This window comes from Trachemys scripta, chromosome 1, assembly GCF_013100865.1.
Source record: "Trachemys scripta elegans isolate TJP31775 chromosome 1, CAS_Tse_1.0, whole genome shotgun sequence".
In the NCBI taxonomy this organism is placed as follows: Eukaryota; Metazoa; Chordata; order Testudines; family Emydidae; genus Trachemys; species Trachemys scripta.
This window is the reverse complement of record NC_048298.1, coordinates 26,292,530-26,310,814: the sequence shown is the minus strand read 5'-3', so window position 1 is coordinate 26,310,814 and position 18,285 is coordinate 26,292,530. Positions and strand designations below refer to the sequence as shown.

Below are 18,285 nucleotides of genomic sequence, written 5' to 3'. Positions count from 1 at the left end.
GGATATGCAACAGCAGTTTAATTAAAGCAGCATAACTTTTGTGGACAAAACTCTGTAGTGTAGACCTTAGTCTTTTAACCCTGTGAAAATTGGGTGTGGAACACTTCCATGCTGGCCCGGTAGAGTTTTACACCTACTTTACACAAATGATAAATAATTAATTGGTGGAACATAGGAGGAAATCAGGCCTATAGTCTGTATCCGATTTAAGGAAGGATTTGATTAGGTCTGATTAATTGGAAAGCTTAATAGAAAGTGGAGAGAAATATAAACACTTGCTATATCACATTAGCGAAGGTAATTCAGTTTATTCTGAGGTAGCTAATGGGATCACCAGTTCACAAAAGGCAAAGAAAGAATCTGTTTTACTGGCTGCCATCTCTTGGTATCCAAAGCCCCTTCATTTTCCCCAGCTTTTTTTAAGAGCATGATTCTAGAGATTTCAGCTCACATGATAGCCATGGAAAGCATGATGACCATACATATTCATCACTTACTGCCTCTCTCCCACTATCACATGCACACCTTAGCCTCTCTTTCTCTCTCTCATTGGGTTACCTCTCAAGAGAATGTGTTACACTTGGCATGCCTTCCATATCTAATTTTATATCTACACAATCTCCTTTTTTACATAAAAAAATGACTGATCTGTTTCTTCCATTATTAACCTGATGTACCACTGGGGGTCACCATTGTTCCATAAAACTTAAAACAACCCAGTATTTGTGGGCTCTTGCCAGTCGTTTTTCCATCAGCACGTCTCATATCTCTGGCAGTACCATGGGCACCCTTGGGCTATGAATTGTTAATTCCTGAGAAATGCTATGACTCAAACCACAGGGTTACTTCCCTTGAAAATTGTAAAGATCATTCTATTTCCTCCCCTTCTGTTTCAAAGAGCAGTACGTTCTCAAGAAGGGAATGAGTGCAGCAATGCACACAGGACGAGATGAATCTGCTGGTAACATTAACCTGCTTTCCCTGAGGTTGTTGGGTAGTTCTATTATGAAGCATTTGGTGCCTGCTTAGATGCAGCAGGATAAATGTGCTTTTAGATTGAAGTACAGAGTGAGGTGCATCAGTTCCTTCCAGGCTCTCATCTGGCACATTTGTAACCACAAAGACAATACATTCTGAGATCACAGTTCACCAGGTGATGCTGCTGTGGCATTTAAAGCCTCTCTGCTTTCTAAATAACAAGACTTTTTCTTTACAATTCACTCAGAACAGTCCATCTCCTGCTTGGAACAAGAACTTGGAAAATGAACCTTTAAAATGTGGGGATGGGAACCAATCTGTGGGACATGGACGAAGAGCCTGATCCTGAAAGGACCTGGGTAACTGAAACTCCCACAGACCACAAAGGAAGCTACAGAGGAGCTCAGCACATCTTAGGGTCAGGCCAAACCGTAAAAAAGGCCTGCTAGCCCAAAGGCTGTGATGAAATACTTCCTTCAAAAGTTTAAGGAATTGAGGGTGGCCTGTGTGTATGTGTTTGGCTGAAACAGTGCAAAGGATTACAGGATATAGTATTGGGGGGGCGGGGGAGAAGGTGGTGTGAGCCATGGGTGGGAAAAGGTGGGGACACCTAAAGGGACATGATCAAGAGGGGGTGGGAAATAAAAATCTGGTTTTGGGCAAAGTAATGTCTTGTAGATGAAACTCACCCATGTGGAGAGGGCCAGCCCAAGGCCCAGGCTCCATATATTGGAATGTGAAATGGTACTCAAATTGTGCATGGACATTGGGCTGAAGCTCTGCACAGAGGTGAATTACACTTCCCTGTGTTACTAATAACTTAAGGCTTGAATCTCCCTCCCCCCTCTCCCGCCCCCCCGCCACACACCTCTATGCCAGGTACATATGGGTGGTTTGTAGTTTGCACATCAGTGCATCCATGGACAGCTCCATTAGGAGCCAGGAGTCCACTCTGGGAGAAAATGCTATGGGGTTGGTACTGTGACACTCCCCCCAAATGGACTTTCCTCCACTGGGTGCCTTCTGCCAAAGTTCCACTGGAGGAATCTGGCCCTTGGACTAAGTCTTGAGATTGTCAAAGCCACCAAGGGGATATAGATGTCCGTTTCCCGTTAATTTCCCAAGTTCCCCATCTGGCTTTGAAAATCTTGGCCTACACTAGGGTATTTAAGATTTCTTCCATTTATGCAGTATGTTTAATTTCGCATTTGACTCTTCTAGGACAGCAAACCTAGCTGAGTCAGTCTATATTCAATGTCATATCCCCGTGGCCTGTTCCCATATGCTAGCACAGTGCTGCAGATAGAAGTTGTTCCTACCACCAGGGAATGTTAAGCTCTGGGAGGCGAGGGAACTGTTTGAACTGAAATGTACTCTCTTAAAAAACAAACAAAAAAAAACTCGCACGTTTTTATTCAGAGCAGCTTTAGTGGTACCCTTCTTGAAATTAAAACCTAACCTTTGGTCTTAAATGACTTGTGCTCATGTTGGCTTTCCCTGTAGTTCTAGTGTCCTCATCAGATTTGACCATGGTTGTATTTATCCTCAAGAAACACCCAACAAAGGAAACAGCTACACAGGAGCAAAAAAGATTTTTAGTTTGGTTGGTCAGAAACACCTCCAGAAACCCTACCTGAAAAGAGCCATGGCTAAGCCACACGGAATAGGAAGTATCACTGCTTGAAGAATGACCGATGCCTCACCACTGTGAGAGAAGCCGCTCTCTGGACAACCACTATGTAAAGACTAGAGCTGCCATGACCCGGAGTCCTGGGTTCTATTTCTGACACTGCCAGTCACTTGCTTTATGCCCTTGAGCTTAGACAATCTGTGTCTCAATTTCTCTATTTGTAAAATGCAGTTCATGAGACTAACCTGCCTCATGGTTATCATTAATATTTGTATTTCAGAGGCACCCAATCGGGGAGCTGTACAGATATACAGTAAGGCCGTCTCTGCCCCTGCCAGTTTATAATCTTGGTTAAGACAGGATGTAAAAAGTGGATGAAACAAATAAATGAGGTGGGATTGGGAAAGGATGATTTAATAATCAGGGATGCTGGAACAATTTGTATAGTGGGGGTTCTGAGAGCCATTGAACTGAGCTCTAAACTCCGAATATAATGGAAACCACTTCAAGCCAGGAGGTGTGGTAGCACCCCCTCTCTCCCCGCACTGCTAGTTCCAGCAATTATGGTAATAATAAGACAGCTATGGTTTTGTGTGGATTAGCTGTGTATGCAACATATTGGCCAGATGCCTGGTCATCACAATTGTGTTGTAACTGATTAATCAAAGCTTGTAACATGCTTTGAGATCCTTGTATCAAAGGTGCTATAGAAGTGGAAGGTATTAAGTATAGGGCTATGTAAGATCCCGAACATCATTTTGCAATAGTTTCTGCGCCACATACAACAGCATTTGAAATAACTTCTGAGGAATATAAATGAGAATGCAGTAGTACATTAATACAGCATGCATGATCCCATCATTTTAACAGAGCTAATAGTGCTACCATGTTATGCTATAATAGAGACAGGTAAGTCAGAAATGCATTTTCCATCTCCTGTCTGAGGTTGTTTCAATGGCAGAATGTGGCTTTGGTTTTTGTTTGGGGGTGGCTTTTTGGGGGGTGGGGTGGGGAGACTTGCAATGTTCCTCATTAAATACACTGCTATACCATTACATTAAAACACCCGCTGTGTCTACACTACAGCCATCTGCTGGCATAGCTGTTGGTCAGGGGTGTAAAGAAGTTTGTTCTCTGATTGACAGGTGGACCAGCAAATGTTCTTAGCGTAGAAACTGCGTATTTACCAGTACAACCTGTTTCTCTCATGGGGGTGGTTTCGCTCTGCTGGTACAAAGCACAACCGCAGTAGAAGCACTGCCAGTCTAGTACACCAGTAAGATGTTCCTAGTGTAAATATTGCCTTAGCAACCATCTGATTATCTCCAGCTATAGTCTACTGAAAGGTATTGGGGAAATAAACAAAACTCTTCAAGTGGAGTACAGCCTTGACAAGAATATGTTGCCAAAGATCAGCCTCTCTTGATTCCAGTAACTTAATTTGGGACTCAGGTCTGATTTTAAACATCGGTATTCGCTGGGTCAATTAACAGTGGAAGGAGCATACGAGTAGTGGCCATTGGCTGAGCGTCCCAGATGGGTGAGGGAACCCCACGTCAGACTATTTCATAGCTCAGGGGTGAAAGCAACCCTCTGAGAGGTGAGAGATCCCTGTTCTTGAAACTGGGTCTCCCGTATGCCAGCTGAATCATCTGTCTGCTGGGCTAAACGTTTATAAGGTGGGTTCCTCCTCCGGCCCTTTATTGTAGAGTGAGGCAGGCACCTTGCTCCTACTCACAAGAAATGACTTAGCTGACTCACTCCAGGAGGGGGCATCGTGGCTGTGGATCACTAAGCAGAGATATGCACCTCCCTAAAGCTTCAACTTTGGCTCCAGTCTCAGAGAGGACAGAGCTTATGACACACCAGTCTGGTTGGCATCTCCCATGGGCTAGTTTAGGCTGCTCCCCACTTAGCATGCTGGCTTTTGTGGGTCACATTTGTAGGTACCTATCTCTCCTAAATAAGGAGCCTAGGCACTTAACTCAGGCTTTGGGGATTGTGTTCCTGTGACTTTCTAGATGCTGAGCATTGCCATGGGTACGTCCCTTTTGTGGAGCCAGACCATTGTGCTTTTCAAATGTGGCCTTCCTTCTATGAAGTAGGTCCCCTGACCATTTTATGGAAGGGCAAGCTGAACTTCAGTGAGGTTAAAATGACTTGCCCAACAATCCTACAGTAACATCAATAATCCTGACAGCCGGGTCTGTGCTCTAACCCCAGGTCAGCACTGACTCTGTATTCTGCCACTCATAAGAATGTATTGCACATCACAAACACTAATTAATCTGCTTTTTGGCAAAGAGAGCTACATATTTGTTCTTAAGAGGACATTTAAAATTGCAGACAGAGAAACAAAATGACTATTGCTGATTAAATCATAGAATCATAGACGTAGGGCTGAAGGGACCTCAAGAAGTCACCAAGACCACTCCCCTGTACTTTTGCAGGACCAAGTAAACCCAGACCATCCCTAACAGGTGTTTTTCCTACTTGTTTTTAAAAGCTTCCAATGACCGGGATTTCACAACCTCTCTTGGAAGCCTATTCCAGAGCTTAACTAGCCTTATAAGCACGGCCGTACTGGGTCAGACCAAAGGTCCATTCAGCCCAGTATCCTGTCTACCGACAGTGGCCAATGCCAGGGTGCCCCAGAGGGAGTGAACCTAACAGGTAATGATCAAGTGATCTCTCTCCTGCCATCCATCTCCACCCTCTGACAAACAGAGGCTAGGGACACCATTCCTTACCCATCCTGGCTAATAGCCATTAATGGAGTAAACCTCCATGAATTTTTCTAGTTCTCTTTTAAATCCTGTTATAGTCCTAGCCTTCACAACCTCCTCAGGCAAAGAATTCCACAGGTTGACTGTGCGCTATGTGAAGAAAAACTTCCTTTTATTTGTTTTAAACCTGCTGCCCATTAATTTCATTTGGAGGCCCCTAGTTCTTATATTATGGGAACAAGTAAATAACTTTTCCTTATTCACTTTCTCCACATCACTCATGATCATACCTCTATCATATCCCCCCTTATAGTTAGAAAGTTTTTCCTAATATCCAACCTAAATCTCCCTACCTGCAATTAAGCCCCTTACTTCTTGTCCTGTATTCAATGGACATGGAGAACAATTGATCACTGTCCTTTTTATAACAGCCCTTAAGATACTAATAGACTGTTATCAGGTTTCCCCTCAATCTTCTTTTCTCAAGACTAAACATGCCCAATTTTTTTTCAACCTTTCTTCATAGGTGAGGTTTTCTAGAGCTTTTAGCATTTTTGTTGCTTGTCTCTAGACTGTCTCCAATTTGTCCACATCCTTCCTTAACTGCGGTGCCCAGAATTGGACACAGTACTCCAGCTGGAAGTATTTGGCAAGCAGGCACGGTAGTTAATGTGATCATCATCTTTTTTTTTTTTTTTAAGATCAGCAAATAAATAACACTAGCTATGAGGTCCAAAAGGTCACTTCTGAGTAGACTACTATGGCCAGACACATTTCAAACAGACCATGGACAAAAACAGTAAAGGCATTTTTGCATTCCTTGAATATTATAGTTATTTGGCCAGCAGCAAGCTGAGATTTATCATGTTTGTATTATAAATAATATTTGCATTAACCATGAAAGTGAAGTATTTATGGGTTATAAAAGACCAAAAAATCTGCTAAGATGACCACAAGCAAACTGTAAATCCTCATCAGGAGAACTAATTTGTGCTCTTATTAGAACAACATTTGCAACTTATATAACAAGTTTAATCCAAAGTTCTCAAAGCACTTCAGCGACATGAATTAAACCACACAATATTCCTGTAAGATATCACCATACTTAGCTTGGAGATCAGGAAACAGAGACACAATGACTCAAAGCCCAGTGCAAAATTATTGTAATAAATAGCAAGACTCTCATTGATTTCAGTGGGTGTTGGATCAGAGCTTATGCATGATCACAGCAAATCACTGGTCAGGAGTTCTGACTCCCATTTCCCACTATTCTAGCCATTAGATCCCACTTCTTCTCGCTGTAATGTCTTGTAGCTGCAATCAATGGTATCTGTCAGAAATAAATTGTGGTAGAATCTTCCCTCCACCCGCTTATACCATATCTATCACTGTGTATATTAATAAATGTGTAAGGTCAAAAGCGGCAATTACAATAATCTAAATTGACATCCTGCACAGCACAGACCATAGAATTTCAACCAGTAATTCCCACAGCAAGCCCATAACTTGTGGTTGAGCTAGAGTATATCTTCTAGAAAGAGACACACTCTTGATTTAAAGACGTTGAGTGATGAAAAATCTGTCACATCCTGAAGTAAATTGCTCCAATCATTAATTAATGTCACTGTTAAAAAATTGCACTTTAATCCTAGTTTGTTTGTCTAGCTTTAGCTTCCAGTCATTGGCTCTGTAATATCCGAATGCCTCCCAAATAGAATACGAGGATTAGTCCAACATGTAGACTAGATGTCTTCCTCCTCCCCAAAATGTGGCTAGAAGCTTTATTACATAGTGTATTGTATATTATTAAGGTGTATACCTCTTCTCTTCATTCTACTGCCTTAGCCTTAGAACTTTTGCTGTGGCAAAGATAGGCTAGAGAAGTGGATTTTCCATTTTTTTCCTGAAAGTGGGGAGACCCATGGTCATTCTCAACTCCTCCCAGCAGGGAGGGAGTTCCATAGCACTGGGCCAGCTGCTGGAAAAAGCTCTGTCCCCTTGGTTGACAATTTCATAGTCCCAGTGAAACTTAGCTCCTGAAGGAACTTGGGGTTCCCGAGCAAGAGGCATTTTTATGTAGCTTGGTCCATGGTCATGGAAGTCCTTAAAGATGAGGACCAAGTTGAAGTGTCTATGGAGTGTTCTGTGTGGAGCCAGTGTAGTGAGCAGAGTACTGGGAGGAGGTATGTTCAGCAACCATGGTGGCTAAGGATGCTGTATTCTAGAGCAGTTGGAGCATTATGGTCAGTTCACTCGTTCCCACATACAGTGAGCTGCATGGAACTCACAAAGGCAGGCCTTCCACTGTGCCCAAGTCATGGCCCAGCAGTATGGGGCCAAACCTCAAACCAACCTCAGATGGCAGGAGGAGTCCCGGGAGCCATAGCTTGTAGTTTCCAATAGCAGTGGAGGGTCAAGCAGAACCCCAAGCTTTGACTATTTGGGGAATCTCTAAAAAGGGGGAGGGGAGCTGCTGTTTTGGTGACTAAACCTTCAAAACATTTATGGCTTCCCACCAACACAATTCTGTCTCACTCGAACCAAGTTTCAGTCTGCTGCTTTTCATGCAGTTGCTTATCTAGGCAATGGGGTATATGGGTGATGGTTCTATTAGTGGGGGAGGTAAGCAAGACAGAGCTGGGTGTCATCCGTGTTGCTGTTGCAAGCATAATTTTTGATAATTTTCTCCCTAAAATGGAGGAGTCATGTGGTTCAGGCACCAGACTAGGCACCAGGAGAGCTGAGTTTTACCCCCAGCTTTGCCACAGGCTTTCTGAGTGATGCTAGGAGCTATTTGTGCCTCAGTTTCTCCATATGTAAAGGGGGATAACGATTCCCTACCTTTCAAAGATGATGTGCGGGACATTCAGAAACTATAGTGATGAGCACCATAGGCATGCCAATAAGGGCAAACTGAAGAGTGCAGGCTGTCTTCTTATAATAAGTATAATGCAATTCATGTCTGTGCGTGATGAAGATTTTGAAGTTTCTTTACCCACAGGTGGTACCTGTCACTGATATCTCTGAACCATGCTGATGAAAAGATAAGTTACAATGCCAGTACCAGTTACTGCAACACTTCTTATTACTCTGGAAAGCTGCTCATGCAGAAGAAATGGGATGTATTTTATTTACATGAAACCACTACAAACAATAGACTGGAGCTCTGAATAGGTGACTAGTAATGTTGGTGCTCAAGGGTCAAGCAACACTATAACAACCAGCACAGACACAGTAACTGGTAACATGCCCAGACTGTGCAAAGACAGTAAATCACTCTTTCCTATCTCTAGCATTGTGTTATTAAAGATAAATTGGGTTTCTAATTGCTAAGTGAAATATTGTCATGATCGAAGAGCCGTTCCCTGCTTTCTTCTTTTCCAATTGCAGTGGGTGTTTCCTAATAAAATAGTTCATGAGCCAAACCCCTCCCAGGCGCTCAGAAGCAGCATGCTAATGCAACACCACAAGGGACAGCCTTACAATTAGTAGGAACCCAACCAATGAAGTTGTCATAGCTCTTCCACTGCAAGGGAATTGAATCAAGTCTTGTGTGCTTTCCCAGTCAGTCCTGGAAAATCAGACTGTTGTTACTAGATTTGGATCTGAAATAAGGGTAGTCCCATAACACGGTACAGACTGACACACCGGAAAAGTTAAGATCAAATAAAATTAGAATTTAAGATCCTCACCTAACTGAAGCCCAAACATTTTCTGCTGCCATTGAGCTGATCAGATCATTCCCATTGTATTTTTAAAAAAAAAGAGCAGAGGATTTCTGAAAATTAATTCATTATTCATAAATATTTTTGTTTGCAAACTAGCAATTTCTTGCAATGATGTAACACTTTTTTTCCTGTTTCAGTATTGTGCACAGCATAAACATCATACATTATCACAGTAGACAGTTATATTGTAACATACATTGTGAAATCATTTTTCTTCTGGGTATATTCAGCTTGATTGTGCAAAATACAAAAAGCACAGAACATGATGAAATTGAACAGTAATAAAGTTACAGAAGCAAAATAAACTATGAACTGTAATGGAGGACCTAATACAATAAAAGAAGCTAGGGATTTTTCCATTCAAAAATATTTTCCAAAATATATTCATTTCTTAGTCACAAAGGATGGGTACAGATAAAAATCATGTGTGAAAAGCACTTAGCTCTTACCAACAAAATACTAGACTATTTAAACTGAATGTGTAAATTCTAACTTACATTTCTTTCTTTATGATGATGATTTTCTTTTAGCTGCTCACTCAGTTTGGACAATGAAACAAACTTGTTCAGTTTCCTAGCCTTTTTTTTTTTTTTAATATATATAATCAGCTTCATTTTGTGCTTTTCTGGCATTTTTAGATGAGCTCAGGGCTTTTGTATTTGGGACTCCTCCGCCATGGCAGAGAAAAGTTCAGATCAAGACACAAACTTGTTTCCACTTTAATTCATAAAAACTTGTTCACATTTACATCCCCAACCCGCCATCATTTTAATGCAATTCTGGGTGCAATTCTGCCTTTCGGGTACTGGCACAGGGTGAGGCAGAAGGGAGGGACAACGCTTTCTGAATCTCTCTCTCACGCACGCATGTAACACCACCAGACCACTGTTGTCGGCGGACGGGATTGAACGGGGGACCTCTTGCGCTAAATGCATGAGCCGCTACTGCATGAGCTAAAAGCCATATGCCCCTTAGCTAAGGCTGTAGAGCAGACTCATTAATCTCTCTCTCAAAGTTGTCACAGTGCCAGTAGATGGGAAAGAACATCACACCCAGGAGGTGTGTGGGTTACACACATGCACACTCACACTCACAGAGTGTGCCATCCCTTCTGTGGCCATGGCCTCACCTCCCGCCCAACCTTTTTGGGGTGGCTCATACTTCTAGCCGCATTAGCCAACAGTCTTTGTGTTGTGGGGAGCATGAGGATTGCATTTATGGTTTGGTCCTATGTGAAGTGACACACAGGGGAATGGGAAAGCTCATTGTACCCTTCCCTCTTTTCCCCAAGTTCACACATCCACACAGGCGCAGGGACAACGTGGCCCTACATTTGGGTGTAATTTACATGGTATTGTCCATTTTCCACATCCCACACACTAAGAAAGGCATTGAGTAAGAAGCACAAGCCCCTCTTGTCTGTGGAATCTGTTAATGTTGTAGTGATGGGGTGAAGGTTTTGGGATGGCTCCCAAAAGCTTCACACCACATTCTTTAAGGCTGGTTTTGGCTGTAACTGGGGGTATATTTTGGGAGGGGGGACTGGTGACCTGCCTGGTGAGGATGATCCCCTGCCCCCAGCTCCATCTTTTGGCTTGTGTAATTTCAGGCTATCCTAGCTAGAAGTTTCTGCCTTCCCTTCTGAGGGCTTTGTTGCCATGTTATTCTCTGCTGTCAGCTCTCTGCCAGTTGTTCCAGCTTCTTGCTTGCTTGCAGTCCTCATTCTGTCTTTCCCTTCACTGCTGTTTGCTGGGACAGTTGAAATTACCTGTGCAAGCGGATCCTTTATTCCTGGCTCCACTGACTCCTTTGTATCTTTCCATCTTCGGGCGCCAGATTTTGAATTGTATTCATACATTTTGCCAGTTACTGGGTAGGGGGAAAAACACAAACAGTTAAACTATTTCTCCTTTTAGCAGACCAATGGGAGGAAGTCCCCTCAGTGTGTCAGTTAGCAAGGAGTAAATCTCATCAAAAGGTCTGGCAGGTCCAGTCAGTTTGGCAAGCCCAACTTCTTCATCTAAGTCCTAGATTTGCTATTTTAACTATACAGGTATAGTAAAGCAGCAAAACTCCTCTACTGTGGATTCAGTTATAGAGGTGTGGAGGTGTAATTATAGGCAATGCCCCTCGTTCCCCTGGTCCCGTGTCCGCTTAACAAGTAAGAAGTAATTTAGACAATAAGGTAATCACACTGGACACCAGGAAATTTCTCTACAGATCTGTGGAGAGAAAATGAGCTGAAGTAGTGGATGCTTGTTCTTCTTCATCTAAGTCCGAGATTTGCTATTTTAACTATACAGGTATAGTAAAGCAGCAAAACTCCTCTACTGTGGATTCAGTTATAGAGGTGTGGAAGTGATTATCCTGGTTCACGAAGATGAGTAAGCTATACCAGTATAAGGCACCTTTATAAGGTTATAGCTGTGTCCACACTAGGGCTTGTAGTAGTTTATTGGTTTAAAAAAATCCCCACCCCCCTAACTGATGTAGATATCCTGGTATAGACCAGCCCTAAAACACACTATTGTCTAGATTAGGAAAGACTCTGTGTGTGATAGGATTGCTACTTTGAAGTAGCTAACTATTTGAAAAAACAGTTTGAAACAGCACATGGCATTTATTGTAGACATCGTTTAACATCTTTAAACTCAGGTTAGTTGGTCCAAGTTGACCCCAGGCTCAGATATCTGGCATCCCCAAAGAGCTGGGGGAAATCATAATTACAGATCCTGCAGTCTCAAATATTTTTGGTTACTTTAGTGTACTGTGCAATAGTGCTTTGTTAGAAAGTACTTATAGCCCTCTGTAGACTTTAATAGTGACTCTTCTCTTGTACACAGGCAACAGGCATCCACTACTTCAGCTCATTTACTCTCCAAAGATCTGTAGAGAAATGTCCTGGTGTCCAGTGTAATTACTTTATTGTCTAAATTACTCCTTACTTGTTAAGTGGACAAGGGACATGGGCAACTAGCGGCAATGCCTATAATTAATTAAAAATTATTTTTACCAGGTAATGTGAGACAAAAAGACTTTTAAGAATTGGAGAGAGAAGTGGAGGTTCTCTGCTATAGTTAGTATCAGGATTGATGGATCCTGACACAGTGTAATTTGGGCAATTAAAGATAAAATTGGATCTCTCCTCACATGATTTGTATGGCTACTTACAGATTAGGCACTTTAGAATAGAAAAGAATAAGGAATGTCTAATAGCCCTAGATGTAGTTACCAGCACAAAAGGTGCTGAGGAGATAGCCCGAAAATGGGTATGGGCTGTCATGCAAGGTTTAATTATTGCACCAGTGGAGTTTGCAGGACACCTGACCCAGCTCCTCTTGAGTCAGCTGAACTGAGCACTTATGAATCCAAGTCTGGCAGATGGGATGTTGTTGCACTGTTCCCATGATGTGCTAATTCATCCCAAAAGAGCACTCACTCTGGGAATAACCCCAGTCTGCGTGGCAGGTCTCATTCTCACCAGCACATGCTTGCCCATGCTCTGAGAATGACTTCCCAGAACTCTTCTAAGATACTAATGTCCCCATACAGCCAACCTCCTCAAGGCTGCAGGAACGCATTTCTAGGGTGCACACACATCTCTGCTGCCCCTGCAATGTTGTACTGCAACATAACGCTTAAGTCATGGCATAGCACAAATGTCATCACACTGTGGTGCATTTCAGATCCTCTGAATTCTGTAGCTAGAGCCTGAGCCCAAACATCTTTGTATTCGTCACATTTAGATCTAACGTTTGTAGATATTGTTCTCAGAGCTATGTCAGTCCCAAGACATTACAAAGACAAGGTGGGTGAGGTCATATTTTTTATTGGACCAATTTCTGTTCGTGAGAGAAACAAGCTTTCGAGCTACGTGGAAAGAGGAAGAGCTCTGTGTAACTTGAAAGCTTGTGTCTCTCACCAACAGAAGTTGGTCCAGTAAAAGATATTACTTCACCCACCTTGTTGCTTTAGAGCTAAGGCAGTAAGGAAAGCCTAAGGAAAGGACATGTCATGTATTTGTACACAACAGTTTTCATAACCTGTGAACATAAGACCAATGATCCATCTAGCCCAGGATCCTGTCTTCTGACTGTGCCAGATGCTTCAGAGGGAGTGAACAGAACAGGGCACTTTATCGAGTGATCCACCCCCTGTTGCATCCCTGAACATCTTGGCTAAAAGCCATTGATGGACCTATCCTATATGAACTTATCTAATTCATTTTTTAACCCAGTTATACTTTTGGCCTTTATAACATCCCCTGGCAATGAGTTCCATAAGTTGACTGTGTGGTTGTGTGAAGAAGTTCTTCCTTATGTTTGTTTTAAACCTGCTGCCTATTAATTTCATTGGGTGACCCTTTGTTCTTGTATTTATGTGAAGAAATAACAACACTTTCTTATTCACTTTCTCCACACCATACATGATTTTATAGTTCTCTATCATATTACCCCTTATTCGTCTCTTTTCCAAACTGAAAAGTCCCAGTCTTATTAACCTTTCCTCATATGGAAGCTGTTCCATTCCCCTAATCATTTTTATTGCCCTTCTCTGTAACTTTTCCAATTCCAATATATCTTTTTTGAGACTGGGCGACCAGAACTGCATACAGTATTCAAACTGGGTCATAGCTTTACATAGTAGCATTATGATATTTTCTGTCTTATTATCTATCCCTTGCTTTAATGGCTCCTAACATTGTTAGCTTTATTGACTACCGCTGCACATTGAGCAGATGTTTTCAGGGAACTGTCCACAATGACGTCAAGCTCTCTTTCTTGAGTGGAACAGCTAATTTAGAAGACCCCATTATTTTATATGGATAGCTGGGTTTATATTTTCCAGTGTGCATTACTGTGCATTTATCAACATTGTAACTCCCATTTTCCTTGGAATCAACAAGCCTTAAATGAAATGCAAATATCTAACCAGAGTTAAGGTAACCAATCCAGTTTATTTCAAGCCAAATATTTAAATTTACTTTTAATTTTCCCTTACCTGGATCTCTGGCTTCTCCATCAAAGACAGTGTTTATCTTGGTCATTTCCTATGAAGAGACAAACAATGTGAAATCAAACCTGTGAAATAATTAAAGGAGGAGGAGAAGCAGTGACTTGGACATTTTTACCTACATGGATTGAAGCAGATTTATATGACCTGAATATTGCATTAGGGTGAGTTTAATCAGACCTGGCAACAAAAGCCATTGTGGCTAAGGGTGTTGCTACCAAATGTTCAAAGGAGAATTAATAGGATCTGACCTGCTAAATGACTCCAAATGTCATGTTAGAAGCACACAAGTCTCTATTACCCTGGAATTAATCATGTCATTATCAAAACTAAAAGATTTAGAGCCTGAGCCCTGGTCTACACTACAGGGTTAGGTCGAATTTAGCCGCGTTAAGTCAATTTTATAATGACCGCGTCTACACAAGCAACCGCATTCCGTCGACCTAAAGGGCTCTTAAAATCGATTTCTGTACTCCTCCCTGGCGAGGGGAGTAGCGCTAAAATCAACTTTGCTGGGTCAAATTTGGGTAGTGCGGACACAAATCGACATTATTGGCCTCCAGGAGCTATCCCAGAGTGCTCCAATGTGACCGCTCTGGACAGCACTTTCAACTCCGATGCACTAGCCAGATACGCAGGAAAAGCCCCAACAACTTTTGAATTTCATTTCCTGTTTGGTAAGCATGGCGAACTCAGCAGCACAGGTGACCATGCAGTCCCCCCAGAATCGCAAACGAGCTCCATCATGGAGTGAACGGGAGACACTGGATCTGATTGCTGTATGAGGAGAAGAATCTGTGCAGGTAGAAGTCCGATCAAAACAAAGAACTGCTAATATATATGCCAAAATTGCACAGGGCATGTTGGACAGAGGCTACAACAGGGACACATAGCAGTGCCGCGTGAAAGTCAAGGAGCTCAGACAAGCCTACCAAAAGACAAAGGAGGCAAATGATCACTATGGGTCAGAGCCCCATACATGCCGCTTCTATGATCAACTGCATGGCATTCTAGGGGGGGACCCTACCACTACCCCACCACTGTCCGTGGACACCTGCAAGGGGGGAGTCTCACACAACAGGAAGGAGGATTTTGTGGATGAGGAAGAGGAGGAGGAGGAGAATGTGCAGCAGGCAAGCAGTGAATCCGTTCTCCCTGGCAGCCAGGACCTTTTCATCACCCTGGAGCCAATACCCTCCCAAGACGGGATCCCCAACCCTGAAGGCAGAGAAGGCACCTGTGGTGAGTGTAAATTTGTAACTACAGAACAGGGTTTAAAAGCAATAGTGTTTAATGTTTGATTTGCCCTGAAGAATTGGGATGCATTTGCACCCAGTACAGCTACTGGAAAAGTCTGTTAACGTGTTTGGGGATGGAACAGGAATCCTCCAGGGACATCGCCATGAAGCTCTCCTGGAAGTACTCTGAAAGCCTTTGAAGAAGGTTTCTGGGGAGGGCTGCCTTATTTCGTCCTCCACGGTAGGACGCTTTACCACGCAAGCCAGTAGCAAGTAGTCTGGAATCATTGCAGCACAAAGCATGGCAGTGAATGGTCTTGGGTTTTGGTCGCATTCAAGCAACATTCGGTCTATATCTTTCTGTGTTCTCAGGAGAGTGATATCATTCATGGTCACCTGGTTGAAATAGGGAAATTTTTGTAAGGGAACAGTAAAAGGACCCCGTTCATCCTGGGCTGTTTGTGCTTGGCTAAAAGGGATCATCCCTGAAAATAGCCACGCGGCAGGGGGAGGGGTGAAGGGATCATCCCAAATAGCCACATGGAGGGGTGGGGGGAGCTGTGTGCTGCACATCCACCCGAAAACCGCAGCCCCTCCTTTTAAATGATAAACCCACCGGCATTGCTTGCTATGGGAAAGGAGGGCGCTGCAGTTTGAAAACATTCCCATATGTTATGAAGGTGTTAGAAGCCAACCCCATGTACCAAAAGGCTTACCATGGATGCCTGGAAACCGAATTCTGTTGCCCAGCCGTGTGTGATGTGTCACTATACCGGCAGGCGCTCAATATAAAAGGCAAAATGCGACCTTGTACATAAAGCACATGTGCTGTCTGCTGTGAATTGGTTGATTCACTGTGAAAGAGTCTCCCTTTTGTTCTTAGAAATGTATCATCTTAAATTTTACTCTCCCTTTTTATCCCCGCGCAGGTGCAAATGTTTCTATGCTCCCCCTATCATCTCCATCCCTGAGGTTATTGCAGATTAGAAGACGAAAAAAATGCACTCGCCATTTTCCAAGCTCATGCAGTCCTCCCGCACTGATAGGGCACAGCTGAATGCATGGAGGCATTCAGTGGCAAAGTCCAGGAAAGCATTAAGTGAGCACAGTGAGAAGAGGTAGGATGCAATGCTGAGGCTAATGGGGGAGCAAATGGACATGCTCAGGCATCTGGTGGAGCTGCAGGAAAGCCAACAAGAGCACAGACTGCCGCTGCATCCACTGTACAATCGCCTGCCCTCTTCCCCAAATCCCATATCCTTCTCACCCAGACGCCCAAGAATGCGGGGGAAGGGGGAGGCTCCAGGCATCCAGACACTCCACTCCAGGGGATGGCCCAAGCAACAGAAGGCTGTCATTCAAACAGTTTCGATTTGTAGTGTGGCTACAATTAGCAATGTGGCCTTGTCCTCCCCCACCCCACCCTACCCCACCTGGGCTACCTTATCAGTTATCTCCCTTTTTTTTTAATAAAGAAAGAATGCATGGTTTCAAAACAATAGTGACTTTATTTCCTTTGCCAGCTGTGATTGAAGGGGGGGGGGGTTGTCTTACAGGGAATTAAAATCAACAAAGGGGGCGGATTTCCATCAAGGAGAAATACATACACCTGTCACACCGTAGCCTGGCCAGTCATGAAACTGGTTTTCAAAGCCTCTCTGATGCGCAGCGCACCTACCTGTGCTCTTCTAATCGCCTTGGTGTCTGGCTGTTCAAAATTGGCAGCCAGGCAATTTGCCTCAACCTCCCACCCCACCATAAACATCTCTCCCTTATGCTCACAAATATTATGGAGCACAAAGCAAGCAGCAATAACAATGGGAATATTGGTTGCGCTGAGGTCTAACCTAGTCAGCAAACAGCGCCAGCGAGCTTTTAAACATCCAAAGGCACATTCTACCACCATTCTGCACCTGCTTAGCCTATAATTGAACTGCTCCTTACTACTGTCCAGGCTGCCTATGTATGGCTTCATGAGCCATGGGAGCAAGGGATAGGCTGGGTCTCCAAGGATAACTATTGGCATTTCCACATCCCCAACAGTAATTTTCTGGTCTGGGAAGTAAGTCCCTTCTTGCAGCTGCTCAAACAGCCCAGAGTTCCTAAAGATGCGAGCGTCATGCACCTTTCCCGGCCATCCCATGCTGATCTTGGTGAAACGTCCCTTGTGATCCACCAGTGCTTGTAGCACCATTGAGAAGTACCCCTTGTGGTTTATGTACTGGTTGGCAAGGTGGTCCAGTGCCAAGATAGGGATATGCGTTCCGTCTATCGCCCCACCACAATTAGGGAAACCCATTGCAGCAAAGCCATCCACTATGATCTTCACATTTCCCAGAGTCACTAGCCTTGATAGCAGAACATCAGTGATTGCATTGGCCCACAGTAGATTTGCCCACTCCAAATTGATTCCCGACTGACCGGTAGCAGTCAGGCGTTGCAAGCTTCCACAGGGCTATCGCCACTCACTTCTCAACTGTCAGGGCAGCTCTCATCTTGGTATTCCTGCGCTTCAGGGTGGGGAAAAGCAACTCACAGAATTCCAGGAAAGTGGCCTTATGCATGCGAAAGTTCCGCAGCCACTGGGAATCATCCCATACCTGCTATATTATGTGGTCCCACCAGTCTGTGTTTTTTTGCCAAGCCCAGAATCGGCATTCCACTGTATCAACCAGCCCCACTGCCACCATGATGTCCCAATTGCCACAGCCCATGTTTTCAGGAATGTCTGTGTCCATGTCCTCCTCACAATCGTCCTTGTGCTGCCGTGGCTTAGTCAGGTTCTGCACATACTGCAGTATAATGCATGAGGTATTTACAGTGCTCACAACAGCAGCAGTGAGCTGAGCGGGCTCCATGCTTGCTGTGCTATGTCATCTGCACTGGTAACCCAGGAAGAAAGGCGCGAAATGATTGTCTGCATTGGGAGCTTAACCCAGAATTCCAGTGGGCAGCGGAGACTGCTGGAATGT

At 43.6% G+C, this 18,285-nt stretch overlaps 1 protein-coding gene across 1 annotated transcript in view; it reads right to left on the bottom strand.

Annotated features, from left to right (window-relative positions):
• Window positions 1–9,638: 9,638 nt before the first annotated feature.
• The window catches only part of CDHR3 (cadherin related family member 3), a 71,985-nt gene continuing 63,338 nt past the window's right edge, over window positions 9,639–18,285 (bottom strand). Inside the window, 2 exon segments of the mRNA XM_034771041.1 lie at window positions 9,639–10,931; window positions 14,064–14,112. Of these exon segments, the coding sequence (XP_034626932.1) occupies window positions 10,543–10,931; window positions 14,064–14,112 (438 nt within the window). The 3' untranslated portion in view covers window positions 9,639–10,542.